The sequence below is a fragment of the Capricornis sumatraensis genome, chromosome 13 (genome assembly GCF_032405125.1).
Source record: "Capricornis sumatraensis isolate serow.1 chromosome 13, serow.2, whole genome shotgun sequence".
Lineage (NCBI taxonomy): Eukaryota > Metazoa > Chordata > Mammalia > Artiodactyla > Bovidae > Capricornis > Capricornis sumatraensis.
Window position 1 is genome coordinate 88831476 of NC_091081.1, and position 27699 is coordinate 88859174.

General features: G+C 47.8%; 1 protein-coding gene across 2 annotated transcripts; it reads left to right on the forward strand.

Annotated features, from left to right (window-relative positions):
• Positions 1–359: 359 nt before the first annotated feature.
• Positions 360–27350, forward strand: CEP43 (centrosomal protein 43). 2 transcript variants are annotated; one of them, XM_068985287.1, is made up of 13 exons: positions 360–492; positions 1366–1419; positions 2014–2068; positions 2534–2622; positions 3063–3200; positions 7278–7358; positions 10104–10163; positions 19423–19649; positions 21534–21646; positions 23244–23312; positions 23913–23952; positions 24824–24920; positions 26566–27350. In XM_068985287.1, exons 1-13 carry the CDS (start codon positions 391–393, stop codon positions 26638–26640), a joined length of 1200 nt encoding a protein of 399 aa, XP_068841388.1. In that variant the 5' UTR covers positions 360–390; the 3' UTR covers positions 26641–27350. The 2 variants fall into 2 exon arrangements, with proteins under 2 accessions (XP_068841388.1, XP_068841389.1); XM_068985288.1 differs by lacking the exon at positions 10104–10163.
• The last annotated feature ends 349 nt before the right edge of the window (positions 27351–27699 follow it).

Here is a 27699-nt window from a genome sequence, read left to right on the forward strand (position 1 = left end):
CAGGACTTCAGCCCGTCTTCCACAGCAGCGACCCGCGGGCGTGCACCTGACACCATCCAAAGGCCACTATTTCCCCCTGCCTCCCGGCCGAACCCCACTTTACATCCGGGCCCACCCCCCAAGCCTCTGGCCTCTGGGGACCGCGAGGCCCCGCCCACCCCGCGCCGCCCGAGGCCCCGCCCACCCGCCCCGAGGCCCCGCCCGCCCGCCCCGAGGCCCCGCCCACCCCGCCGCCCTGAGGCCCCGCCCACCCCGCCGCCCGAGGCCCCGCCCCGACGTGACGGCGGGCTGCGCGGCGGCGCCGGGGGCGTGGTCTCGGCCGCGCTCCTTGCGGGCTGAGGCGCCCGGCGGCCGTTGGCGCGGCTTGGGCGGTTGTCTTGGAGAAGCAAGATGGCGGCGACGGCGGCCGCGGTGGTCGCGGAGGAGGACACGGAGCTGCGGGACCTGCTGGTGCAGACGCTGGAGAACAGCGGGGTCCTGAACCGCATCAAGGTGAGGCGGGGGCCTGGGAGCTGGCGGGCGGGCGGCGGGCCGCGCTCGCGCGCCGCAGGGCCCGTGTGGACGCCGGCGTCACAAAGGGGCGCGGGGCGCGACGGACGGGCCGCCCGGGCTGGGGTCCGAGCCGCCGGCCACCTCGGGGGGTCGAGGGTCAGTCACGGGGAGCCCCAGGCGGTGCGGCTGTGAGCGGACCAAGGGGCCCAGCCGGCTTTAGTCGGAGGAGGCCGACCCCGGCGTCCGGGGTCCAGTCTCCCGCAGCCCCGCCTGGTCCCCACTGCACGTTTGGGGTCCAGTCTCCCGCGGCCCCGCCTGGTCCCCACTGCACGTTTGGGGTCCAGTCTCCCGCAGCCCCGCCTGGTCCCCACTGCACGTTTGGGGCTCCTTTGTGCGCTGCTCCCTGCTGGTCCCCGCCCCGCCCTCGATCGTCCAGTCGCCCACGGTCCGGTGGTCGAGTTGCCCCCGGCTCCTTCGCTCTCCCCCGCCTCTGGCCTGAGCTGCCGGTCGGCCAGGCTCTCCAGCTTTCTGTAACAGGCGGGTTGCGGATGTCCAACAGCTTGTTTCTTGGGGTGTATTTCTCATTCATTCACATTACTGGTGGGCATTAATAAGGACTGGAGATCACAGCTTAAACCAGAGAGATGGGTGCTGAGAGAGAGAGTGCCGCCCGAACAATAGCCTTGAGAGCTTGTGTCGATTTCTTCAGTGTCAGGATGCCCTCTGACCTCTCTCTGCACCTGCCTCCTAAGCGTTATAATCTTGCTGGTTTTCGTTTTGACTTTGGAAATTTCGGTGTTTGTGCTTCTTACCATGAAAATTGTCTGGAGATAATTTTTGTTCCTTTCCTCCTCCCCACCCCGCTTTTTAAAGGCTGAACTCCGAGCAGCTGTGTTTTTAGCACTAGAGGAGCAAGAGAAAGTAGAGGTATGAAATCTACAAACTTTAATGACTGTATTCATTTATGTTTAAGTTCTAATTACTTAAAAACCATTCTCGAATGCTGTTTATAGTAGTGTATAGTCAGGGATAATTTTGAACTAAAGATTATGCTTCTTTACTGTTAGGGGAGGGTCAAGGTTATTCTCTTTTCATGTATACTTTAGAGTTTTGGAGTAACCTAAAGAAAGTTATCACAGGAACTCTGAAGTCAGTACTAAATCTCATAGATCCCTTCCCTTAGGGGAAATTGGAAACACTTGAAGAAATGGGTTCGTAGTCCTGTATGCTCCAGGGACCTCTCATTCATTAACATTTAAAATCATTACTGTTACACCTAAAAATTTCTTTTGCTGCTGTCAGGAACAATCTCCTAATTGAGTATCTCAGTCCTTACCTTAACCAAAAAAAAAAACAACAGTTCCTGTAATAATCAGTAGTTACAGAATGGGTTTAACCAAGATTTTTTGTGTGATAGTATTTTACTTAATATCTTGCCAAAAAATTAAACTTTGGTGTACATTTTGTAGTGGTTTTGGGGACGAACATGTAACGCTTAATGATATTTCATTTTTTTAACAGAACAAAACTCCTTTAGTCAATGAGAGCCTGAAAAAGTTTTTAAATACGAAAGATGGTAAGGTGTTTGCTATTTATTTTGTCTGTCTCTGAATTTTGAAATCTTGACTCTATTTGATAGAAGTCAGGAATTTCAGATTATTTTTTGAAATTTCAATCATTGGAAGTTCTCATTTTAAATTGAATATGATTGGACAACTATTGATTTGCTATTGAAAATCCTTGGCTATGGAACATTATTCATTAAAGACAGTTTTATCACAGAAAGCTGAGTTACTGTAAAAAGTTATAAGCAAAATAATCCATTTATGCAACGTCATATTGTCTTACTTATTGTTTCAGACTGACAGTCCGAATGAGGGAGACTGAGACATTTATCCCTTAATTGTATTATTCAGAGAGAAGAGATTGTAATTTAAACCTTGAGAAACTTTATTCCCTTTAGCCATCTTACTTACAGTGTCGGTGATGAGGCTTTGGGTTCCTAAAGATCCTTTCCCACTTTCTCTTTCGCTCTTTGCAGGCCGGCTGGTGGCCAGTCTCGTTGCCGAGTTTCTTCAGTTTTTCAACCTTGACTTTACCTTGGCGGTGTTCCAGCCCGAAACTAGCACAGTAAGAGCGAAGCTTCTTGATGTCTGTCCTTGAAGCTGCCGTTGACACAGACGGGCTCACCACAAGCTGAAAAGTAACAAAATTCGACCGTGTAGAGTGTCTTGCATAAAGATTGTTTTTTATAATTGACTATGTCTTAGTTTCTTAAAAGCCATCTGAGCTGTTAGACAGCTGGCACCAGTGTCCCTGCTTCACAGAACTTGACAGAATTGTCCTTGCAGAGTTAGTTTGTTCCGGTGCTAGCCTGCGCCTGCTAGTGGGGACTTTAAATGTGGAGATGTGTGATCTTAAAAATGGAGATTTCATTCATTAGAAAAATGGTGTCTTTGAGTTTAGAGATGCCTTTAAGGTTGAAGATGCTTTTCTTTCGCCTCTGAAAATAGTTTGCTACATTTTTGTGCATTTCTGTTTTACTTTCTTACATCTTATTTCTTTCCCAGTTTCAAGGTCTTGAAGGTCGAGAGAATTTAGCCCGAGATTTAGGAATTATTGAAGCCGAAGGTACTGTGGGTGGACCCTTATTATTAGAAGTGATCAGACGCTGTCAACAAAAAGAAAAAGGGCTGACCAGTGGGGAAGTGAGTACAGTCCTATCCTTTGTTATCTGTTTCTGTTTTCCCATCACTGCATATCTAGGGCAGCCGTGCGGATTAGTTGACAGGTGTTGAGTCAGGTTGAATAAAAAGGCCATTCCTTCAAATCAAACCAGACATACTCAGAGTTTGTATAAATGCACAATTTGATGAAAACTGTAGACACAGAAGCTCTGAAGCTGCTGCTGTGCCTTTTCTGGGGAGGGACGCTCAGAGCGCGGGGTTTGGGCCGGGTGTGTGGAGTCCCTGCCGGCTCCCCCAGTAACTGAGTTCGGCCTTGGTCATGCGACTCCCCGCCCGGCTCCTCCTCTGTGGACGGGGATGGTGGACTTCCACTCGGGCTGGGGAGGCTCACGTGCACGAGTTAGTGCATGTGAGATACTGAGGACAACCCAACATATTGTTGGTCATTATTTTTATTATTGCTTCTAAACACAGACGGGCTGAATTGTAGGCTTGTTAACAATTTTTTGTACGTAAAGTCTTTTTAAAACTAGGCTTAAAACTTTGAACTGTTGATTTTGCAGTTTCCAAACATTTTCATAATTTTTAAATTAGCCATTGTATTTCTGATTTTTAGCCTTTCTTTTTAGAAATCATGCTAATGAGATTAATGGTCTGGTTTCCTTTACAAACAGTCATTTCCCATCAAGGTGCTGTTTCACAGACACAGCACTGTGACTGTCTCAGACACCTAGTCGAGTAGAGGTGGGCAGGCAGGAGCCTGGGAGGCTACGGGCTGCCGTCGCTCCATCTGGAGAGTCTCAGAGTGTGTTTCCCATTAGAATCTTCGAAAATCATTAAAGCTTGAGTACCTACAGCATCAAAGGCATGCTAAATAGATTGTTTATTTAAAATGTAAAATATAAGCCAAGTCATCTGTTGGGAGGGTTGGGAGCTAGTCAGGGTGCGCTCACGTAAGGAAACGGACATTTAAGGCTTCCGTGGTGGCTCAGCTGGTAAAGAATCCACCTGCAATGCAGGAGGTGGAAGAGACGTGGGTTCCAGTCCTGGCTTGGGAAGAGCCCCCAGAGAAGGCAGTGGCAGCCCAGTCCATTGTTCTTGCCTAGAGAATCTCATGGACAGAGGAGCCTGGCAGGCTACGGCTCATGGGGTCGCAAAGAGTCAGACATTGCTGAGCAGCCGAGCACACACACAGCCATGGTAGAGGACAGACACTGTAGCCCGTGAGTAGCTCTGCACATTTAGGGGTAGCAGTTTTAGTTAGCAGAGGGCAGCAGCTGTTTCAGGTTGGAATTTTGCTGCGCTCCGTCGCAGTGTGAGGCGGGGGATTGTGTGGGAGGGTGCTGGAGAAGGCGGTGAGCTCCGACCTCAGCGTGTGCACTGGGGCCCAGTCTTCTGTAATAGTCGATCAGTTTTTGGTGTGAACTCACTCCCTGAGGCCGTCGTGCTGGCCTCTGGTGAACTGAAAGGTGGCCTTGGCCCCTGCCGTCTGCTGGGCCTCCATCTGTGGGTGGAGGTGGCCCTGGCTGCTGTGTCTCTCCACTTGCCCCTTTTGTCTTGTCTCTCTCTGCTCTTTGATTGCCCTCGTGCAGGGGTGGCTGCCCTCTGTCTGTCTGGTTTGCTCTCCCTGCCTTAGCATCCCAGCAGTAACCTGGACTCTGGGGCCAGACTGCGTGGGTGACACCCCAGCTCTGCTCCACCCTGTGTGTGACCCTCTTTGGCCACTTAACCTCCACCTGCCTCAGGTCCTGCACCTGTGAGATGGAGAGAGTCGGGTGTGTTTGTGGTCGCATCGAGGACTGGAGGCTGCCGCATCCTGGAGCTCTGGGACCCACGCTGGGCGGGCCATGACCACTGTTCCTGTTCCTTCCTTTGCTGTTAGGACTGAACACAGGAGTCCCAAGCCCAGCCCGATCGTTTTCACAGGCTTGAGACCAGAATTTCCAGCCTTTCACCTGGGTAACTCGCTGGCACGTTTGAATCTTTGTGAAAGAAAACTGACTTCGCTGTCTTGACTTCTCACGGAGCGAAAGCTGCACCAGGCCAGCGGTGGTCCCCACCCCCAGCCCGCCCGGCCCCTTCTGCACACCCTGTCTCAGTGTGTGTGGGATCTGCCCTGTGACTTGGCTCGCCCCGGCCCCGTTTGTCAGAAAGCATTGTCGCTGTCCCTCCTGGGCACTGTGGGTTGGGCAGCGGCTCCTGAAGGAAAGGCTGGTTCCTGCGAGCTCCCTGTGCCCTCCTTGGCAGGCTGTCTGCCTCAAACACAGACTCAGTGGGAGCTTTCCTGTCCGGTTGCTTTGATTGAGAATCGAGACTCAGTAAATGCGTTTTCAGTCTGTAACTCTTCACAGATGGGTCCAAAGCTTCCCACTCAGTTTGCCTGGTTCGTAGGTGAGGTCTGTCATGTGGACCCAGCCTGGGGTCTCTGCAGCTCCAGAAGGCGATCGTTTCCTCTCTCAGGAAGCAGAACCGTTAGGCTGGACATGTCATCCCTGCTTTCTGCTGGTTCTCCAGCCTTCATGCCCGGCGTCTTATCTTAGTAGTTCATTGAGTACATGCACGCACACGCACGCTGGATTGATGCTTAGAGTAGGGGGCTCACAGGTGTCTGCTTGGGCCCTTTTGTCATTTACTAGTCCTTACCACTTAGAGGGGAAACATTCTGTGATTTTTATAATGAAATAAAAAATTGTAGATTTAATTGACCTCATTTTGACTTTTGATGCTGGAGAAGAAAACTAGCTGTGGATTAGCCCACTGAACTCAGAGACGCTTTCAGCAAACGTGATTCTGTGTGTGTGTGTGTGTGTGCGCATGTGAAGTTGCTTCAGTTGCCTTTGCGACCCTGTGGACCATAGACTGCTGGGTCCTCTGTCCGTGGGGCTCTCCAGCAAGAGGACTGGAGGGGGCTGCCCTGCCCTCCTCCAGGGGATCTGCCCAGCCCAGGGACGGAACCTACGCCTCTCATCCCTCCTGAAACGCAGGCAGGTTCTTTACCACTAGCACCACCTGGGAAGCCTCAAAATGTGCGTTTTAAACCTTCCTTAAAACCAGGTTGCTGGGTCCACACCTTTTCAGTCTTTTCTGTTCACGATTGCCGAATTAATCCTAAAATTCAGCCCTTTGTCCATTTTTTCCCTCTTCAAACGTTGCAGTGAGTATGGAATGACACTGAATAATCTCCAGGTTCCTCAGCTGTGGGCTTCCCTGGTGGCTCAGCTGGTAAAGAATCTGCCTGCAATGCGGGAGACCTGGGTTTGATCCCTGGGTTGGGACGATGCCCTGGAGAAGGCTACCCACTCCAGTGTTCTGGCCTGGAGACTTCCTTGGACAGAGGAGCCTGGCGGGCTGCAGTCCATGGGGTCTCAAAGAGTCAGACATGCCTGAGCAGCTCTCACTTCCTCAGCTATAAGCTCTTGCATGATGGGGTCCCCGTGGCTTTCTAGCCCCATGCCTGGTTTTGAATCTGGAAGCTTCAGACCGAGACCGAGCGCACCCCAGAGTGGCCGTTGCTTCCTTGCCTTGCCCTTTTTCTCTTCCCTTTTCCACCTGAGGTGGTGATCCTCTCCCCACCCAGCTCTGCAGTGTTGCCGTCCACCTTGTCTCTCTCCTTCCCCTTTCACTCCTGGCAGCCCCTGCAATTTAGTGCCTCATCCTGCATTTTTGAAATAGTTACTTGTTTTTATGAGGTTTTTTTTTTTTTTTTTGAGACCAAATGAAGTAAAGAAGTCCAGGGAGGGAAGAAAGAAAGAGATCATCTTTGAGAATCAGAGGACAGTGATTTTGTGGAGAGCAGGGAAGGTGAAGTGAGAAGGTTCACTTGGCAAGAACGCTAGGGGCGTGTTTATTAATACGTGTGGCCTGAGGAGCCTGTTCCAGGTGCTTGAGGGAAATACTCAGCAGGTAATTAGAATCCTGAGTCTGTTTGTGGTTGTGGTAAAATTTGGAGAAAATCTAAGGATATTTATATTAATAGGAAGAAATAAAAATGGCAACATTGTGTGGTGGTTTTAAATGTTTAAATTCTGTTGAGGTATAACTAGTATTTTGTGCTTTGTTTTTAAGCGTGTCTTAATTTTCAACCATGTAACATTTCAGGGTGCTCTGGACCTGTCTGATGTACATTCTCCACCAAAGTCACCAGAAGGAAAAACAGGCGCACATACTCCCCCCAGTAAGGTGAGCGGGCCAAGGCTCCTGTCTCTAGTCTTGGTACAAGGGTCATTGTTGTTGAAAGTGCTTTTTATCTTTTGTTGAAGTCTTTATTTATGAGAATCTTCTGAAATTTTAATAAGCTCCTTTGGGACCATTATACAAGTCAGTAAGTTTTTTAAAACGCCATGTAAATATGTTCTTAAATTGTTTCATCAGTGATTTATATGCTGAGCCACATGAGATTCATATCTTAGTACTATGCATTTTTAAAATATTAAATTAACTTTTTCTAATCAAAAATTTTTTTAAATTAATTCTTTTGCTTTGTTGATAGTGTTTTGAATATTGTATCATAGAAAGAAATGTGCTATTAATAACAGAATTGTAGGATATTTGGGTTCATTTCATACTTTGAACATTTTGTCCAATTGACAAAAGAAGTTTACTTCTTTTTTGCTTTTAAATTCCTATAATTTCAGAATATTAAATTCCAGAATATAAAATTGTTGTGCTAAATACTGTAGACAGGTGCTCAGATCTGGAATTGTACGTTAGTGATGGTTTTTTATATTGATGAGCTCTTTTGAGAATTTACAAGAACGTTGATGTACTCTGGTTATCTTTGTGTGGGTGTGTATGGTATGTGTATGAGTTGTGTGTGTCTCTGCACGTGTGTGTGTGTCTCTGCATGTGTATGTATGAGGGGTGTGTCTGTGTGTGTGTGAGTTGTGTGTTGTCTACACGTGCATGTGTGTCATGTGTGTGCATGTCTGCGTGTGTCTGCACACGTGTGTATGAGTTGTGTGTCTGCGTGCGTGCATGTGTATGAAGTGTGTGTGTGCATGCACATGAGGGGTGTATGTGTCTGTGTGCATGCGTGTGAGTTGTGTGTGTCTGCGTGCACGTGTCTGAGTGGTGTGTGTGTGTGTGTGCGTGCACGTGTCTAGGAGGTGTGTGTGTGTGCACGTGTCTATGAGTTGTGTGTGAGTTGTGTGTGTCTGTGCGTGCACGTGTCTATGAGGTGTGTGTGTGTGTGTGTGAGTTCAAGTTAAGGCCTTCTGACTTCAGGGATTCGGATCACGGAGAAGAAACGGAGTGGGACCTCTGCTGGAGTTTAGAATCAGGGCTGCCTGTCCTAGAGGGGAGGATGGAAGGGTGATGGTCGGGAAGGGCGTCCTCCCCTGCGCCAGGTGGCGCTCCACGTGGTGGGCGAGCCCATGGGTGCCGCCCACGGGGCGTGGGTCTGCTGGTGTCGTGTGAGCGCCTCTGGTGGAGCGCGCCCCCCCCCCCCCCTCCCCGACGGCTCCGGTGCTGTGTTGTTCGTGGTGCCACCTGTGTCTTTCTGAATCAGGTGAAGTCTAGAGAGCAGCGGTTACACTGCTAGGCTCCTTTCTTTTCCAGATGCCTGGGAGTGGACACCAGTGAACGGTTCCAGTTGTTTATTGCTGGTTCTTTGATTTTGTGGCTCCTTTTTATTTTTTAAATTTGGGAGTCAGAGGAATATTGTGCATTATTCCTAACCAGGAATGAGGCCATCATGCTGTTGGTAGCTGTCCTGCTTCCTGAGGTCCAGTTAGCCTTTCCTGGTTGGGGGCTGGGGCAGGTGTTGGTCTAGGAAGGATTCTCCCACAATGCTCATCAGGCTGGAACTTCTGTGCAGGGAGCGTGAGGTTGTGAGTCAGTCTGATGCTCTCTTCAGATGAAGTGCCACACAGAGCCACAGGAGAAGAACGCTTTGCTTTCTGTGAGAATATCTGCCTTTAGTGGTATTTAAGTTAATCCATATTCCTAAATACTTAGTAGTACCTGTAGCACTGAGTTATTTGGAAGTTCTCTTCTTAGATATTTTTTCTTAAAGCATGTTAGCAATACGGACTTTCCACATATTGTATGTCTTCAGGATGAAATATTAATGTCTGTTATATATTTCTATTCTCTCTACATAAAAATGTTTTCAGCTCGATTATGAGACTCTTAGCTTTTAAGTCAGGAAATGTTGCTGTAAGTACAGAAGTGATGGTAGTTTTTAAGATGAACCTGGAGACACTTGATTGTTTCCAGGTGGTCCCCATCCACCCTCTGACGGTCTTCAGCTTTGCCTGGGCTCTCCGTCAGCACCTAGGCCTGTGGGGGCAGTGGGTGCTTCGGACACCGTAGCTCATCTCTAGTGGGGCTGCTTGGGGCTGTTTGGAGACAAGGCATTCTGCTGGCAGTTAAAATGCAGTTCCTCTCTAGTCCTACAGGATCTTGATTCAGGATCCCAGTACTTTGCCCACCCTTTTCTGGCCAGCTTCCTTCTCTCTCTGAGGTCTCTGAGTGTCTGGGGCTCTAAGAAGGGCATCTCATCAGCCTGGAGAGCTCTAGGAATCCCGGGAAGCTGTGGCCAGGTCCAGGGCCAGCCCAGCCCGGACGAGCTCTCTCTGCTTCACCCCGAGAAAGGCGGTTCCTAAAGGAAGCTGCAAGGATGGAAGGCTGGCTTTCTTGGGGTGCCTTTCGCCAGAGTGGGAAGGAGTGAGTCTCACGTGGGGAGCCAGGTGGGGTGAGGTTGTGGACCCCATGTGTGACCCCGTGACTGCTGGACATGAACTGTAGCGTGAGTTTAGGAAGAGTGTCAAGAAAAGGCTAAAAAAGTGTTTCAAAGAACATATTAATTAGATTTTCCATTTTGAAGACATTTTCTCATAGGAATCTTTTTTAGTTTGGTATGAATTAGTTTACTTTTAAAGATTTTTATTTTGTGGTAAAATGTCATTTTATTCTCATGCTCAGATACCAAGGTATAAAGGACCAGGTAAGAAGAAGACAAGCGGGCAGCAGTCTGGTGCCAAGGTAACACGCGGGAGGGCGAGGAGGAGAGCAGCTGGGCGGGCATGCCGCCAGCCCCCTGTGGGCCTCCCCGGGTGCCCAGTTCCCCTTGGCCTAAGGCTACATTTCCTTTGGAAATACTGCTTTCTTTATCTATGACCAGAATATGCCAACGTCATGGTGACGTAAAAGAAAAAGTAGTTTGAGTTCCGGTTTTCACCCAGTGAAAATCATATTGCTGTTTTTTAAAACTCTGCTCTCAGTTTGCCCTTGAAAATGCCTTGATGTGTTGGCAACAGAAAACGTTGGAAATACCTTCCTCTTAATTTACTTTTCTTAAGTGGATGGTCACCTGTGTATTCGTAACCTTCTGATTTTTATCTGAGGTAATTAGAGCATCAGCCTACTTTTTGGATAAGCTCTAGTTGGTTACCGAAAGGCCAGCCCTGGTGTCCTTCAGGACACTCAGCTGTCAGGCCTGCATGTCCGTTAGCCTTTTTCCGAGCCCTGGCTCTCCAAGCGCCAGCCCACAGTGGACTCGGGGACCTGCTGAGTCCCTGCCTTGGCTGCTTTTTTTCCTCCCCAGAAGGTCTCAGACTTTTAATAAGTTGGTAATGTGCTGCTTAAATATTTAAATATTAGAATTCTCAGGAGTAATTATCAATTGCCAATGTAGTTCTTACACTTACTTAGAATAGAATCAAGTTATTTAATGTTTAGTTCGGTGAGAGTCTCTAATCCTTATTGAGTCTCAGTTTATGTGCAGATTTTTTTCACTAAGTTCAAGACTTCCAAAATTTAAGCGTTTTGAAAAATGTGCTTGCTGTGTTAGCTGGCTTTAGTTCTAGTGGTTTCCATGGTAAGTTCCTGTTACGTTTGTTCACACTGTTCTTCATGCACTACTACACGAGGAGGTGTTTTAAAATGTACTGGACTATGTTTGAATATTTACATAGTGAAAGTCTTCAGTGTTAAGTGCTGAGAGCAAGACAAATTTAACACAGATCCTCCCTGAAGCAGCTTAGGGTCAAATGGCAGAGGTGAGACAGACCAGAAAAATAATTGAAAGTATAAATTGGAATTTTTTTATAGATGTCTTAAATCAACTTCTTGCCCTTTTTAAAAAGTATATTTTGTAGTATTGCATTTTAAACTCTTGTTGGTGTCATGAGTTTTAAAGAAGCTAGAACATTTGAAAGAGGCTGCTGTGTAGAACCAGAGCCCCTGGAGCAACACTTCACTTTGTGTGCTGGTCGCAGCCTCGGGGCCCAGACGTCCCGTTTGCTCTGCTCCGAGCAGGGCCTCGCGTGCTCTGAGGGGTGACTGGAGAGTCTGTCCGCCCGGATGCTGGAGTTGCAGGCTGCAGGTTCACCCCTCTTGTTTCGTGATTATACTCCTGAGCCCAGAGTACTTGCTCAGTCACTTGGAAACGGCTTTCCCCTCTCCCACCTGCTCGCGTCTCTGAGTCGCTTTTACGAGGAGCCTGTGCTGTCCCCGTGTTGTCTGGTTCCAGCCTGAGAGACGAGCCTGTTCCTCTCCCGCCCCCGCCTTTCTGCTCCGCTCTGTGCACGCAGCAGGTGCCCAGTACCCTGAAGTAGCCCGACACTCTCCACATCCTAACAACCCAGATAGCGAGCTGCCTCTGGTCTGGGGTGGCCCACGGCTGGGCTCCAGGGGGAGCCCTTCACCACCGTAGGCGGTGGAACCTTCATCTGGGAGTGCCACCCCGGCCGTGAAGAGCCCAAACCCCGGGTGCCCAGCGGGGAGAGCTGCCCTGCCTAACTGTTTGCTTTGCCTGCAGTAAGGCAAAGTGTTAAGTGCTCATTCAGAAACTTGGCTATTTTCAGAGAAGCTATATTCATATCAGAAACAAACTTAAAAAAATCAGTTATATGGATAACTAGTTTGTACTTACTACTGTTGTAAACCTGTTAATACACATAGCAAAATCTAAGGTTTTGGACTAATTTAGTAGAAATAAAAGTTAGGTTCCTGGTTTTGTCATTGTTGTAAGACAGTGAAGGATGGATAGTGGAGGAATACAAGGTGCAAAGATACTGGATGGGAAGCTGTTTCTCTACTCGGACATTTTCAACGTGTATTAGCATCTGCAACGTAGCTGTAATAATCTGTTTAATTGTAAGCTGTTTAGCTGTACCAAGCACGGTGCTAGTTGTCTGGAAAAAATATCAAAAATCCCAATAGACTTGGTAGGCTCCACAAAGGTTTTTACCATTCAGATGAAGAAACTAAATAAGATGTTAGATGGTTTGTTTTCAGCATTAAGCAGTTTCAATCATCACATTAAATGGATCATCAAAGGTTATCCTTTCTGTTCATAATTGTTTTCAGGTGTTTTAAAACTAATTTTTGTTGAGTTTTTTGGCCTCGAGTTCTTAATAAATGACATTTCTTAATTTGCTCCTTATTTTCGGAATTCTGGGATAAGCCCAGCCTTCTGTTGATGTGCCTTCCCAGGCGGCTCAGTGGTGAAGAGTCCGCCTGCCGGCGCAGGAGCGGGAGGAGACACGGGAGGAGGGGAGGGGAGCCGAGGCCTGGCACAGAGGGAATTAAAACCAGACAGATGCTTTGAAGTGCTTCTGCAGAGTGGGATATTCCTTTGGCTTTTATGTTTCTCTCGTAGGAACAGTGCAGATTAAGCCTTTAGTGTAGAAAAGCAAGTTTGTTTTCTTCCAGGTTTTTAAGACAGTCTAATAATCGAGTTTTCAGCAACTGGGAAAACAGTAATTTCTCTGTGAAACTTCTCTATGATGCTAATTTTCTGTTAGTGTAGAAATGATTAAAGTCTTGACTGTGTAAGTGTTCTGGAGAAAATGAATCGTCCACTAAAGTTTTCTTACAGTTTTGCTGTAGTTTACCTTAAAGTGTATTAGTCCTGACGTTCACCCAAGTGACGGCCACGGTGCTGGGCAGTCGGCCTCTCTCTGTTAAGAAAAGACACAACTCCGTTATGTTTCAGATGTTTATTGTAAATACCTCTTAGTTCCCAGGGCTGCTGTAACAAAATCCCCCAAACATGGTAGCTCAGAACAGTGGACGTGGATTGTTCCCGGCTCTGGAGGCTGGAGTCTGAGATCAGGGTGTCTCAGGATTGCCTCCTCCTAAGGTGGGAAGGAGAGGCCTTTGCTGCCTCTCCACAGCTTCTCATGGCTCCTGGCCCTCCTGCATGCTCTTTGGCGTGCAGATACGTCACCCACGTCTCTGCTGTCACGTTCATGGGGCCGTCTCCCTGAGTTCATCTGTCCTCTCTCATCAGGACACCAGGGGTATTGTGTTAGAGGCCTGTCCTCCTCCTCCATGACCTCCTCATAGCTGGTTACATCTGTAGTGACCCTGTTTGTAAAGGAGGGCACATTCTCGAGTCCTATGCATTAGGCTTACAATGTCCCTTTTTGGGGGGACAGTGGAGAATCAGTGGAAAAATAACTCCAGAAGGAATGAAAGGATAGAGCCAAAGCAAAAACAACACCCAGTTGTAGATGTGACTGGTGATGGACGCAAGGTCCAATGCTGTAAAGAGCAATATTGCATAGAAACCTGGAATGTCAGGTCCATGAATCAAGGCAAATTGGAAGTGGTCAAACAGGAGATGGCGAGAGTGAACGTCGACATTCTAGGAATCAGCGAACTGAATGGGTGAATTAACTCAGATGACCGTTATATCTACTACTGCGGGCAGGAATCCCTCAGAAGAAGTGTAGTAACCATTGTAGTCAACAAAAGAGTCCGAGATGCAGTACTCGGACACGGTCTCAAAAGCGACAGAATGATCTCTGTTCATTTCCAATGCAAACCATTCAATATCATGGTAATCCAAGTCTATGCCCTGACCAGTAACGCTGAAGAAGCTGAAGTTGAACAGTTCTATGAAGACCTACAAGACCTTTTACAACTAACACCCAAAAAAGATGTCCTTTTCACTATAGGGGACTAAATTCAAAAGTAGGAAGTCAAGAAACACCTGGAGTAACAGGCAAATTTGGCCTTGGAGTACAGAATGAAGCAGGGCAAAGACTAATAGAGTTTTGCCAAGAGAATGCACTGGTCATAGCAAACACCCTCTTCCAACAACACAGGAGAAGACTACACATGAACGTCACCAGATGGCCAACACCAAAATCAGATTGATTATATTCTTTGCAGCCAGAGATGGAGAAGCTCTTATACAGTCAGCAAAATCAAGACCGGGAGCTGACTGTGGCTCAGATCCTTATTGCCATTTCAGACTTAAATTGAAGATATAGGGAAAACCACTAGACCATTCAGGTATGACCTAAATCAAATCCCTTATGATTATACAGTGAAAGTGAGAAATAGATTTAAGGGACTAGATCTGATAGAGTGCCTGATGAACTATGGACAGAGGTTCGTGACATTGTACAGGAGACAGGGATCAAGACCATTCCCCAGAAAAAGAAATGCAAAAAAGCAAAATGGCTGTCTGAGAAGGCGTTACAAATAGCTGTGAAAAGAAGAGAAGCGAAAAGCAAAGGAGAAAAGGAAAGATATACCCATTTGAATCCAAAGAATAGCAAGGAGAGATAAGAAAGCTTTCCTCAGCTATCAGTGTAGAGAAATAGAGGAAAACAATAGAATGGGAAAGACTAGAGATCTCTTCAACAAAATTAGAGATAGCAAGGGACATTTCATGCAAAGATGGGCTCACTCTTGGACAGAAATGGTATGGACATAACAGAAGCAGAAGATATGAAAAAGAGGTGGCAAGAATACACAGAAGAACTGTACAAAAAAGATCTTCAAGATCCAGATAATCACGATGGTGTGATCACTCACCTAGAGCCAGACATCCTGGAATGTGAAGTCAGGTGGGCCTTAGGAAGCATCACTACGAACAAAGCTATTGGAGGTGATGGAATTCCAGTTGCTGCTGCTGCTGCTGCTATTAAGTCACTTCAGTCACGTCTGACTCTGTGCGACCCCGTAGACGGCAGCCCCCCAGGCTCCCCTGTCCCTGGGGAATTCCAGTTGAGCTATTTCAAATCCTAAAAGATGATGCTGTGAAAGTGCTGCACTCAATATGCCAGCAAATTTGGAAAACTCAGCAGTGGCCACAGGACTGGAAAAGGTCAGTTTTCATTCCAATCCCAAAGAAAGACAATGCCAAAGAATGCTCAAAACTACCACACAATTGCACTCATCTCACGCTAGTAAAGTAATGCTCAAAATTCTCCAAGCCAGGCTTCAGCAATACGTGAACTGTGAACTTCCACATGTTCAAGCTGGTTTTCAAAAAGGCAGAGGAACCAGAGATCAAATTGCCAACATCCACTGGATCGTCAAAAAAAATAAGAGAGTTCCAGAAAAACATCTATTTCTGCTTTATTGACTATGCCAAAGCCTTTGACTGTGTGGGTCACAATAAACTGGAAAATTCTGAAAGAGATGGGAATAGCAGACCACTTTAACTGCCTCTTGAGAAATCTGTATGCAGGTCAGGAAGCAACAGTTAGAACTGGACATGGACCAACAGACTGGTTACAAATCGGGAAAGGAGTACGTCAAGGCTATATATTGTCACCCTGCTTATTTAACTTATATACAGAGTACATCATGAGAAATGCTGGGCCGGAAGAAGCACAAGCTGAAATCAAGATTGCTGGGAGAAATATCAGTAACTTCAGATATGCAGATGACACCACCCTTACGGCAGAAAGTGAAGAGGAACTCAAAAGCCTCTTGATGAAAGTGAAAGAGGAGAGTGAAAAAGTTGGCTTAAAGCTCAACATTCAGAAAACTAAGATCATGGCATCTGGTCCCATCACTTCATGGCAAATAGATGGGAAAACAGCGGAAACAATGCCTGACTAATTTTTTGGGGCCCCCAAATCACTGTAGATGGTGATTGCAGCCGTGAAATTAACAGACACTTACTCCTTGGAAGGAAAGTTATGACCAACCTAGATAGCATATTCAAAAGCAGAGACATTACCTTGCCAACAAAGATCCATCTAGTCAAGGCTATGGTTTTTCCAGTGGTCATGTATGGATATGAGAGTTGGACTATAAAAGCTGAGCACAGAAGAATTGATGCTTTTGAACTGTGGTGTTGAAGACTCTTGAGAGTCCTTTGGACTGCAAGGAGATCCAACCAGTCCATCCCAAAGGAAATCAGTCCTGAATATTTATTGAAATGGCTGATGCTGAAGCTGAACTCTAATACTTTGGCCACCTGATGCGAAAAGCTGACTCATTGGAAAAGACCCTGATGCTGGGAAAGATTGAAAGCAGGAGAAGGGGACGACAGAGGATGAGATGGTTGGATGGCATCACCGACTCAATGGACATCAGTTTCGGTGAACTCCGGGAATTGGTGATGGACAGGGAGGCCTGGCGGGCTACAGTCCACAGGGTCGCAAAGAGTCGGACATGACTGAGCGATTGAACTGAACTGAACTTTTTGTGGGAACACAGTTTAACTCATAATAATCTCCAGGGCCTTTAGGGTAGTCCTGGTATGAATTCTAAACCATTGTCAGAGGATATTTTTTTCTGGTCATACTTTTGCAGTACTTTTGTTTTAATCTACAGTATGTTTTGATTAATGTTTCTCCTGGTAAAGTGGATTTCTTTTTTTGTTTAATAGTAAAAAATATGTGGAATCAAGTTTGGTGAATTCATTAGTAACCCAGTTAGATAATGGTCTTTTTTGGTTAAAAAAAAAAAAAAAAAGCCAGTTATAAAGTAATGACACATTCCTGTGTGATTTAGAAATTGATTTTGGGAACAATTCCTGAAGTTTCAGTGTTGTAAAGCTTTACTTTCACTCCATAGATAAATAGAGCTATGATTTGTTCGGTATTACTTTTGAAAGTGTGCACGTCTTATGCTGACCGTCATGATGTGCTATGCCATGAAGGCTGTCTTCCCACAACTCGCCTTTCGTTTCATAGCAAGAATGTCGCTAAAACTAGTCAGAAATAAGCATGGACATATTAGTTACTCAGTTCAGATAATTCATTATATGAACTTAAGTTAGGCTGATGATGTGAATTCACAGGGAGAGAGGCTTTGAAATGACGATTGTTTTTTGTAATGTGCCTTACATCTGTGTTTGTCTATTTCAGGTCAGGCATCCTTTTGAGTTTTCTCAGGGGTGTTTTGAAGGAGATATTATCTCAGTATCTATAGTCATACATGTGTTTAAATATCAGAATAATTCAGGGTATTTATTTCCTAATGTGTATTCCTTTGAAAAGATACAAATCTTTTAAAACATTTGTAAATCAGAAATTATAATGGGCATGAATCTTATTAAGAAATAAATAAGTGGTTGGTGTGTCTCTGTAACTAATAATAACAGGAAAACTTCAAGAAGGTTGTGAGGAAATTTGAAAAATTGTGTGTTTCTTTGAAAATATCCTATGTTGTCTGAAAGGGAGATAACTTAATGTTTACCTCTCCAGACATCTCTTTTTACACCCACTTATTTCTCTACGTTAATAACATACGGAATGCATAGCGTGTGTCTTACCTGCTGTAGCCTAATCGTGGCTTCTAGCTAGCGTGAAAAGTCAGCATGCATCCTGCTGCAGTCCCCTGCCACACCCGTGTTAAAAGTGCAGTCATCCTGGGGTCTCGTAACATCCTGGTGAACCAGTTATAACACAGTCTGTCACTGCCCTGCTTCAGTGTTCAGCAGCTTCTCCCCAACTGCTTATCCCTTTTTTCTTCACTCCTCGTGGTAACTTGACTTGGAAAAGACTACTCTGGTTCAGTTCTCATGCCTGAGAACATTAAATTTCTTAAAATTACATAGTAGTCGAGTACGAGGCCTTCCCTGGTGGCTCAGATGGTAAAGAATCGTCCGGAATGCAGGAGACCCGGGTTCAATCTGTGGGTCAGGAAGATCCCCTGGAGAAGGGAATGGCAGCCCACTCCAGATTCCTGCCTGGAGAAGTCCATGGACAGAGGAGCCTGGCGGGCTACATGGGATCTGTGGGATTGCAAAGAGTCCGGCACGAGTGAGCACACGCAGAGTACAGGCTGCGTTGCGTGTTCCACGTTTCAGGAGAGCGCTCTGCTCACACACCTGGCAGCTTACCCAGTGCTGCCCTCTGCAGTGGGAGGGCTAAATCCGACCCATACGAACTGCAGTTTCCTGTGACTCAGCTGAACAGAGTGTAGGCCTTTTGCATAGCCTCGGGAATCAGACTCTGATAGCAGGCCCCTTAGCCCCCCCGGAGGCCGGGGCCCGCGACCGAGATGCCTCTGTATCTGCTTTTCCCTGTTGCCAGGGAGACAGAAGCTGCCCACGTAGCAGAGGGTTACTTTGAGGATTAAGGTCAGGCGACCATAGGAGGCATTGGAAGGCTTTCCATAAATGATAGCTCCTTTTATTATTGCTATCCTGGTTTTTGGTTTCATTATTATTTTTATTGTTGTTGACATAGACGTGTCTAAAGGCAAAAAGAAATCTGACCAAGGATAGAATAAAATTTGGCTGTGAAGGATAGGGCTGACTGAAAACAAGAAACACATTTTGTGCTAACATCACCAGGTCAGTAGGACAAGAGTAAGGATGAATGCTTGACAGAGTCGTGCGTTGCTTTGAGGCGTATAGAAACATGGGACTTCCTTTGTGGGTGACGATGGTAAAGAATCTGCCTGCAGTGCGAGAGACTCGAGTTGCATCTCTGAGTGGGGAGGATCCCCTGGAGAATGGAATAGCTGTCCACTCCAGTATTCCTGCCTGGATAATTCCACCGACACACGAGCTGGTGAGCTACAGTCCATGGGGTCGCAGAGTCGGACATGGCTGAGCGACTAGCACTTTAACTTTCACGTAGAAACACACTTCCATGAACGTACAAGGAAGGGGTGGGTCAGGCAGTCACTGAACGTCTGAAGTAACAGCGGTGACTTCACTCGCAGAACTTTGATCTTGATGCCCTTGGTATTTGGCACTGGGTAGAAAGTTGTGGGTTTTCCTGACGTGCACTCTGTTTTTCTCCTGGGTTCATTTCTGTGGCGTGCTGATGGCGGTGCTGACGGTGCTCCTCCTTGCCTCCTTATTATGCTCTCCATTTGCCATTTGAACCATTCAAAGGTGGTCTACGACGCAGTGGTGCCTGGGTAGGAGGGAATGGGAGGGTCTGTCTGTGAGTGGGCTAGGCAAAGGCGCTTCCACGGGGGGAGCGGGGAGAGGGATGGCGTGAGCACGCCTGACACTCTTCCCCTTCAGAAGGTAGTCATAAACCAGCTGTCATCACCAAGAACTTCCGTCTCTTCCCCCGTCTTCTAGAAGGCCAGCAGTGATGCTGGTCACAGCGACACCAGTACCTCATCGTCGGAACCGAAGAGCAGAAGCAGTCTTCACTTACTGGCCCATGAAACTAAAATCGGGCCCTTGTTAAACAACCACAGTCTCGATGTCAACGCCAAAGCGGGCCCCGGTCCAGGTGAAGATGACCTGGAAGGGGACTCTTTCTTCGATGACCCCCTTCCTAAACCAGAAGCAGCGTACGGTTGGTGAGTAACCTGTGCTTTCATGCTGTCAGACCCGAGGCTTCGAAATGGGGCTTCTGCATGTGTTATTCTGTGTTTAAGAAAACGAGCTACCAATGGTCTGTAATTACTTAATTCATAAATCTGATTTTGTGTCCTTAAAGCCTTTTAGGGCTTAAAGAGTCCAGGTTTTGAAAGACCTGGCCATTAATGATTTCAGCAGGTAGGTGTGTGGTGTGTGCCGGACACGTGCCAGGCGCAGCAGTGATGAGGCAGGCCAGGCTCTGCCTCTGGGAACTCACACTCGGACGGCAGGTGCCGTGTCGGGGCACAGCCGTGTTAGGGAACTGAGCCGTGAGGGCAGGAGTGCGAGTGTGGGGGCCTCTGGGTCTCGAGGTGTTGGAGCAGGCCCTCAGCCCCAGGGCGGGCTCCTGGGGCTGCACGGAGAGGAGGCTTCGCGGGCCGCGGTGTGGCGGGCCTGAGGCCCTGGGCCAAGGCGCCTGTCGGAGGTGGTCTTGGGCCTGGGGAGCGACACGGCCAGGCCTGGCCCTGCTGTGATGGTCCTGGAAGCCCGGGTTCTGAGCAGTGGTGATCGGGACAGACCTGCGCTGTGTCGGGATCTGACTGCTGGGTCTGCAGATGGAAGCTGTGGGGGGAGCCAGGTGGAAGTGCTGAGGATAGTTGGTTAGGGATGTTCTCTGAATGTGGATCCAGAGGGGTTTGCTGGCAAGTGTGCGGGACACAGAGCAGTGTCAGGCCACCTCCAGGGTTGCTGGGCTGAGGGACTGGAAGGCTGGCACTGCTGTCACAGAGGTGAAGGGTAGAGAGAGCAAGGCTGGTTACACAGGGGGCCGTATGGCCCTCTGGACCGCACTTCCCGCCTGCTAATTTAAGAAGGTTGCCGATGCGAAGAAGTGTGTTTTCGGGTGTGAGCGTGGGTATGAAGGCAGAGGTCTGGGCTAGAGGAGACAGGAAAGACTTATCCCTTTGAGCTAAAGGCCCGGCAGGGGAGCTGAAGGGCCCCTGAGGAAGGGCACTGTGGCGGGAAGGGAACCCGGGGGACGGGAGACGAGGCCAGGGTGGGCGGCTGAGCGTCACACCGTGCTCAGCGCCTGCAGGCCTCCCAGGGTCTTCCCAGGCAGTCTGCCCGAGGGGGGCCGGGCCAGGGCAGGTCAGGCTGGGCTCGAGAGCCCGAGGGTGGAGGGCTGTGGGGACGAGTGGTTTCCTGCTTAGTTGACTCTGGGGGTCACAGAGGGCATGGTGGCGGCTGGAGGGGACACGGGGTGAGAAGCGTCCCGGTGGGAAACAGCAAGCACGCCTGTATGTTGCTGAAAAGAACCAAGTCTTAAAGAGGGAAATTGGAAACGAGGTCAGAGAGGGACGGGACCCCTGGAGTGCTGGAGGGGTGAGAGGGCGTGGTGTCAGAGTGCAAGCAGGCGGGCCAGGCGTGTTGTCAGACGTCTGCGGGAGGCGGGCAGTCCTGGCTCTGAGCAGAGGTCAGGGGTCAGCTGGCGGGGTCATCTGTGGCCCGGCCGGTGGGGCTGTGTCTGGAGGGTCGCGCTGTGCTCGTCGGCTCCCAGGCTGTTCCTTGCCTGCAGCTCTGGGCCCCTGAAGCAGCTCCCAGTGAAAGCACAGACGGTGAAGCTGATGAGAGGGGCAGGTTCGTTTGGGGGAGAAAATTCTGGAGAGAGGTGATAGTGTCCTGCACGACTTTGCAGCAGTTCTTGGTCGGCTTTGCAGCGATTTGTGGTCTGCTTTGCCCGGCAGGTGCAGGTTTTGGCTTCTGTCTGTGACATGCATACTCTTCCGTTCCCAGCCCCTACGTGGCCTGTGAGACGTATTCAAGTTGCTTGTGTGTTAGGGGCAGCGTGTGAGAGCCCCATTAACTGTGTGCTTGTTTCCTGTCAGGAGAAGTGAACCCAGTAAGCAAGCAGGAAGCCATGCATCGCTCTCTGATGCGCCCCCCCTAAAAAGTGGACTCAGCTCCCTTGCTGGAGCCCCTTCATTGCAAGAGTCTGAAAGTGAGTGTCTGAAAGTTCTAGATTGGCTGGCTGAAGACGTGCACTTCGAAGGCTGCTGATACTTTTGCTCTAATTGTGTATGATCGTTTATTTTTTCAGAAAATATATGTGAAATCATAAGAATAGCCTATAATTTTGCTACTCAGTGATATTTTCTGTTAATATTTTGTTACTTTTAAAATTTCTTTTGAGTCTGGTCATATCTTCTATACTGGTTTATATTCTGCTTTTTCTATGCCATGAAAATACTTTTAGAAAATTGAGTTTTTAGCTGTCTTATATAATAAATAGGCATAATTTTAAGCCCTCTCTTGCTGGACATTTGAAATCACTTACGTAGGATTCAAGTACAATTAATTTTTTAAAGTTTGCGTTAGAGATTCTGTACATACCACAGCAATCATTATAAGAATGTTAGAATGCTCCTCTGGCTTTGGAGATCTGGATCAGCTGTATGTTTTTGCATGTAGCCAAGATGGGGACTGTTAGCTCGACACGGACAGGCCTTGCTGCACACAGATGGTGACGAGGCCCAGGGTTTAAAGGCACAGCCTTAAGCGTGCAGTAAGCACACAGATGGGCTTGTGTGCTGTATCAGAGTAGATACCGGGTTTAACTGCCAGTGTTTAGAGCATAAACGTGCCTCTGAGTAGATCTTTATTAGGAAATTGCTCTGGGATTTTGCATAATCTTGTAGTGCTACTAAGCTCCCCAGATGGCGCTAGAGGTAAAGAACGTGCCTGCCAGTGCAGGTGACCTAAGAGATGCAGGTTCCATCCCTGGATCAGGAAGGTCCCCTGGAGAAGGAAATGGCAGCCCACTCCAGCGTTCATGCCTGGGGAATCCCCTGGACTGAGGCGCCTCGCAGGCTACAGTCCACTGGGTCGCACAGAGTCAGACACGACCGAGCACGCACGTAGAGCTGCTGAGCTTTCGCGAGATGTGGCTCCACGTCTCACGATGGATTCCCCAGGGCACGCGCAGGAGGCGGTCTGTGGCTTCTCTCAGATCTAGTAAACTCGCCACGTGTCTGTCAGACTGCCACGTCAGTTCCCCTCCTTTTCTCCTTTCCTGTAGCCCTGTCACCCCCAGGGAAGGAGTCCAGAATGCCATGATCGTGCCGCTCTTGACACTGATTTGGGAGTAGTGACTGAGAGAGGACGTTCAGAACGAGGGCTGAGAAACGGAACTGGTGAGGAGATGAGCTTAGTAAGCGAAATAGCCGTTAAATTGAAGCGAAAGGCAGAAGTTTAACAGAAAAATAAAACTGATGAGAAGAGTTGTGGACTGTGAATTCATACCCAGTAGGGCTTCTTATGGTTGGGTAAAAATGGTTTCGATTGCCAAGTTCCAATAAAGAATATAGTATGGCAACAAAAAGTCTGTATATTACAGTAGTGTGTAGTTAAAAAGGGTGTGTGATACATAATGTAAGCATATTGTATAATGGATAATGCAGTGTAATTAGTCACAATTCGTAATTTATTAGTGTTCAGTTATCATGTGTTAGTAGACCCTGAAAAAAAAAGTTGACATGGTTTAGAGACTGTTGTATTCTAACAGACAATTTAACGTGAACATTTTTTCCGGTTCACAGGTAAAAGGGGAAACACAATTCTAAAAGATCTTAAATTGGTCAACGATAGAATTGGATCCCTTGGATTAGGTAACTGAATTTCCAGTTTCAGTATTGGTTCCTTTCAGGTGACTGGTTGAGAATAAAATCTGCACTGAAGGGTCAGTCAGCCTGTCCGGAGCGCCTTATATTAGACAAAGGTGCTCGTGCTCACAGACGGGCACTTTGCATGTTTAAAGCACAAGTCAGCAAACTGCAGAGGGACAGAGTGGGTGCTTCAGGCCTTTGGGCCACATGTAGTCTGTGTCAAGTGGTGGTGTTTTTACAGTCACTGAAAACTGTAAAAGTCACTCTCAGCTCACAGGCTGCACGGAACAGGCTGTAGGCAGACTTGGCCTGGGGGTCAGCTGCCGTAGAACCAGGGGTTCAGCAGCTGATGGCCGGCCCCAGCACGTTACGTGGTGGCTATTTTGCACCGGAATCGGCTGCAGAAGCTGGAGGCGAGTGAGGGGGTGGTTAGTTTCCCTGAATCCAAGTGCAGCCCAGCTGTCCCCACTGTGTTAGCTGGGATTTCACTCTTCTCTCTGTCTGCCTTGGGGCAGTTTTTGAAGGAAACGTGTATGTCTAACTGTAGATATTATGAGGTGTCTTTATTATAAATATATATGTATGTTTTCTTAAACTTACCAGGGACTGGAGAAGAAGATGACTATGTTGATGATTTTAATAGGTAAGAAAAATGGTTGGACAAGAAATATATGAATTGTCAACAATTTCCGAACAGGACAGTATGACAGAATCACATTTGTGCTTATTTAGTGTCTTTCTTCTCTTTTTTGTGTTGACTGAATGTGAGTTAAAGAGAGTTAATCCAGAACTGTCCCTAGACTTTGGAGCATGTTTTTGATGTCACATTAGAATAAGAACATCTTCATCATGTTCAGGGAGCTTAATGAGAACCAGAAGAGGAACCAGCGTTGAAGGAGTGACTCAGAGGCCACAAAAGCATGTGGTCACGATTGCCAGTGCGTTGGTCCCCTTTCCGATCTCACTGCTGGGAATTGTCCGCAATGGCGTAAACAAATTGCCCTCTCAGATTGTTTTTCTGATCCAGATAACATTTCTTGATATTTTGTTTCAAAGAACTTTTTTATAAATGTAAAGAAAATATAATTATGACTTGGCTAATAATTGGGCAGTAATCTTTGTTGTAGATATGATTAGAAATTAAATTGAAATCAGTGTGAGGATTTTATGCAATTGATAGTTTTTCTTCCAATTTAAGATTCATGTTTACTTGTAACATACAGTATTTTGAGAAATGAAGTGTTAAAAACCTGGGCCTTCTCTCATGCCGTTGCGACCAAGTCACCATTGCGAACCTTAGTTTTCTCATCTGTTAATTGGATCGGACTGTTCCTGCTGCCGCTACTAAGTTAGCGTAGGATCAAGTGAGATGGGATGTATGGAATGAATGACATGTAGTATTTTATTGTATTTTATTTAAAGACTTAAGATAGCTGAAACACGAAAGAATGGTAGTTACTCTTTCTAAATGCTTGTAATCAGAGTTCTGATGTTTCTCTTTCCCCTGAAATTAGTACCAGCCATCGCTCAGAGAAGAGTGAGCTGAGTATTGGGGAAGAGATTGAGGAGGACCTCTCAGTGGAGATGGACGACGTCAACACCAGTGATAAAGTACGATGCCGTTCCTTCCCCGGGGCGTGCCGTCTGTACCTGTTGCCTTGAGTCACTGGGAAGCTTCAGAAGCTGGGAGAAAAGCAGTTGAAAATTAGGAAAGGTTTATGGTGGGATTTTCTGCTCCAGATCTGAGAACAGTACCTGTTATGAATGTTTGCAGCTATGGTCCGCTTTGCTTGTGAAACGCCTGCGTGTTATTACTGGGGCTTGCATTGCTGTGGGTGTAGGTCTGTTTCAGTGGGTCAGGTCAGGACTACAGTCAGAGCGCACTGCCTCAGAGTGTAGACAGTGTAGGCAAGGGCTCCTCGTCAGAGACATCCCTGTGGGAGGAGGTGGCCACAGAGGCGCCCCATGGTGCCGGAGCTGAAGCAGAGACTGGCTGCAGGGTGTCGGCGAGCCCTGAGCAGGCTGGGGGATGAGACCGCACTAACAGGCACTCGGGGGTAAAGTCAGGACTCGGTTTCGGAGATCCACGCCTGAGCTGTCTGTCGGCAGAGAGCAGAGTGCTCAGGTGTGCGTCAGGTGTGAGATGTCAGGCGGCACCTCAGGGTCGGGTGTTGGTGCTCACGGTAGACCGAGGGAGGCTGCCTCTTGGGTTAGGCTGGCTCCCACCTGGAGGTGAAGCTTGCTTTGCAGAGTGAGGTGGGACTCTGCCTGTCACAGACTACCACGGGGAAAGGCCTTTGACACAGGCAGCATTGCGTCCAACTCTGGGCCGCATCCTTAGTCTTTGATGTGGGTTTGCTTCCGCAAGCTTTAGCCTTTCATCCTCAGTTTCTTTATTCCTGAGATGGGGGTGTTAATTCCTCCCTTCTAGGGTTGTTCTGAGGGTTAAGTGATAGTATGTGAAGTGTCTCTGGCTCCTGATACCGTGTACTAACAAAGTTGTAAGAATTTGTTTTCTCTTTACCATTTCACCTTGCGGCTGCTGCTGCCAAGTTGTTTCAGTCGTGTCCGACTTTGTGCGACCCCATAGACGGCAGCCCACCAGGCTCCCCCCGTCCCTGGGATTCTCCAGGCAGGAACACTGGAGTCATCCTAATTAGTCCTGAAAATACTGCTTTAAAGTTACCAAAAGAACTACAAACGGGTGATTTTAGCAGTCAGTCTTCTTGTTAATGTCGAGTTCACCTGGCTGCTCAGCTTCTGTTATCGTCGCCAGTTTCAAAATGGGAAGAAGCAAGTGAGGAAGAGGACTTTATAAAAAAATAAATACTTGGAGGATAATTGCTTTACAGTGTTGATTTCTGCTGTGCATCGTGTGAATCAGCCACAGGTGTAAATCCGGGACCTCCCTCCCACCTCCCACCCGCTCCCACCCCTGTGGGTCCTCACGGAGCCTGAGCTGTGCTCCCTGGCCCCAAAGCAGACTCCCACTGGCCTGTATTTTGCGTGTGGTAACGTATGAAAGCAGACTCCCACTGGCCTGTATTTTGCGTGTGGTAACGTATGAAAGCAGACTCCCACTGGCCTGTATTTCACGTGTGGTAACATATGTGTTTCTGCGCCAGGACAAGGACTTTACACTGTCAGTCAGTGTGTAGAGTATAAGACGGTATTTTAAGTTGCAGCAGTGTGCTGAGAATCATTTACAACTGTTTTCTTGCTGACACTGATTCTCTTCTTTCTTCTGAACGACCAGCTTGGGGACCTGACGCAGGACCTGACCGTGTCCCAGCTCAGTGATGTCGCCGATTACCTGGAAGACGTCGCCTAGGCCTGCGAGAGGCATGCGTGCTGGGCAGCAAAGGACGGGACTCTCTGATCAGTTCCTTTTTTCCCCCAGACAATCATTCTTTGCTGGAATGTCTGCTCCCTGTTGGTGCCTTGTGTTTCAAAAGATTACAGATATTTTTAAAAATTAACCTTTCATTATACTAAACAAAATAATTCCTATTTGAGCCCATGTGTGGAAGATTTAATATTCCTAATTTGGCTTAGGTACATGTTTCTCTGTGAAAGTTGATTAGGCTCAAATTCACCACAAGGAGGGAGCCAGTACAGTGCCAGTACTAAACGCATCGTGAAGGCATCAGTAAAGCTGTAGGTTCACGGCTCCGCATGCTGCCTGCGAGCTGGCGCCGGGGCTCAGGCGTGGCGGCAGCAGGAGGCGCGTCTGCAGTCAGAGGGTGCGGTGGTGGGTGGTTCCGCAGGGAGCTGGCCTGTGGTCCGGAAGATCTGCAGCCTGGAGCCCGTCACTGTAAGTTACACTTGATAGGTTGACTTGGCTTTGCATTTCCTTCCGTTTGGGAGGTTTGCTAGACCATTAAGGTTATATCAGAATCCTCGTGTGTGTCATTCTTAGTTTTGCTCCTTTTAAAGATGGAAATCTGGCGGTACTTGTGATTTCTGATTTGTGAAATCAATTTGTGGAATTGCCCCTGATGCATTTGAGGTCACCGCCCTGGTTCCATGTAAGCAGTTTATTCACAGGTTCTCCTCACTGCATTTATAATTTATTATTTGTAAAGATGCTTTGAAACATTAAATACAAAATGCACCTGAAACCATGAAGCAGTGCTTTCCTTTCAGATCTGTAAGCTGGTTATATTTAAGTCCACATTGGACGAAACGGTGGTCGTGGGCCAAGACCAGACCCAGATGGCCAGTCATACACGCTGCTCAGCCTCACTGGGGACCTGCAGGGTCGAGCCGGGGACGGAGTTTGGGGAAGCCCGATGTGTACCTGCTCCCGCGCTGCTGTCTGTACAGGTGCCGACACCGCGGTCCTGAGTGTTAAAAAGAGCTGCGGGAGGTGAGGCGTGCTTGTTCGTAA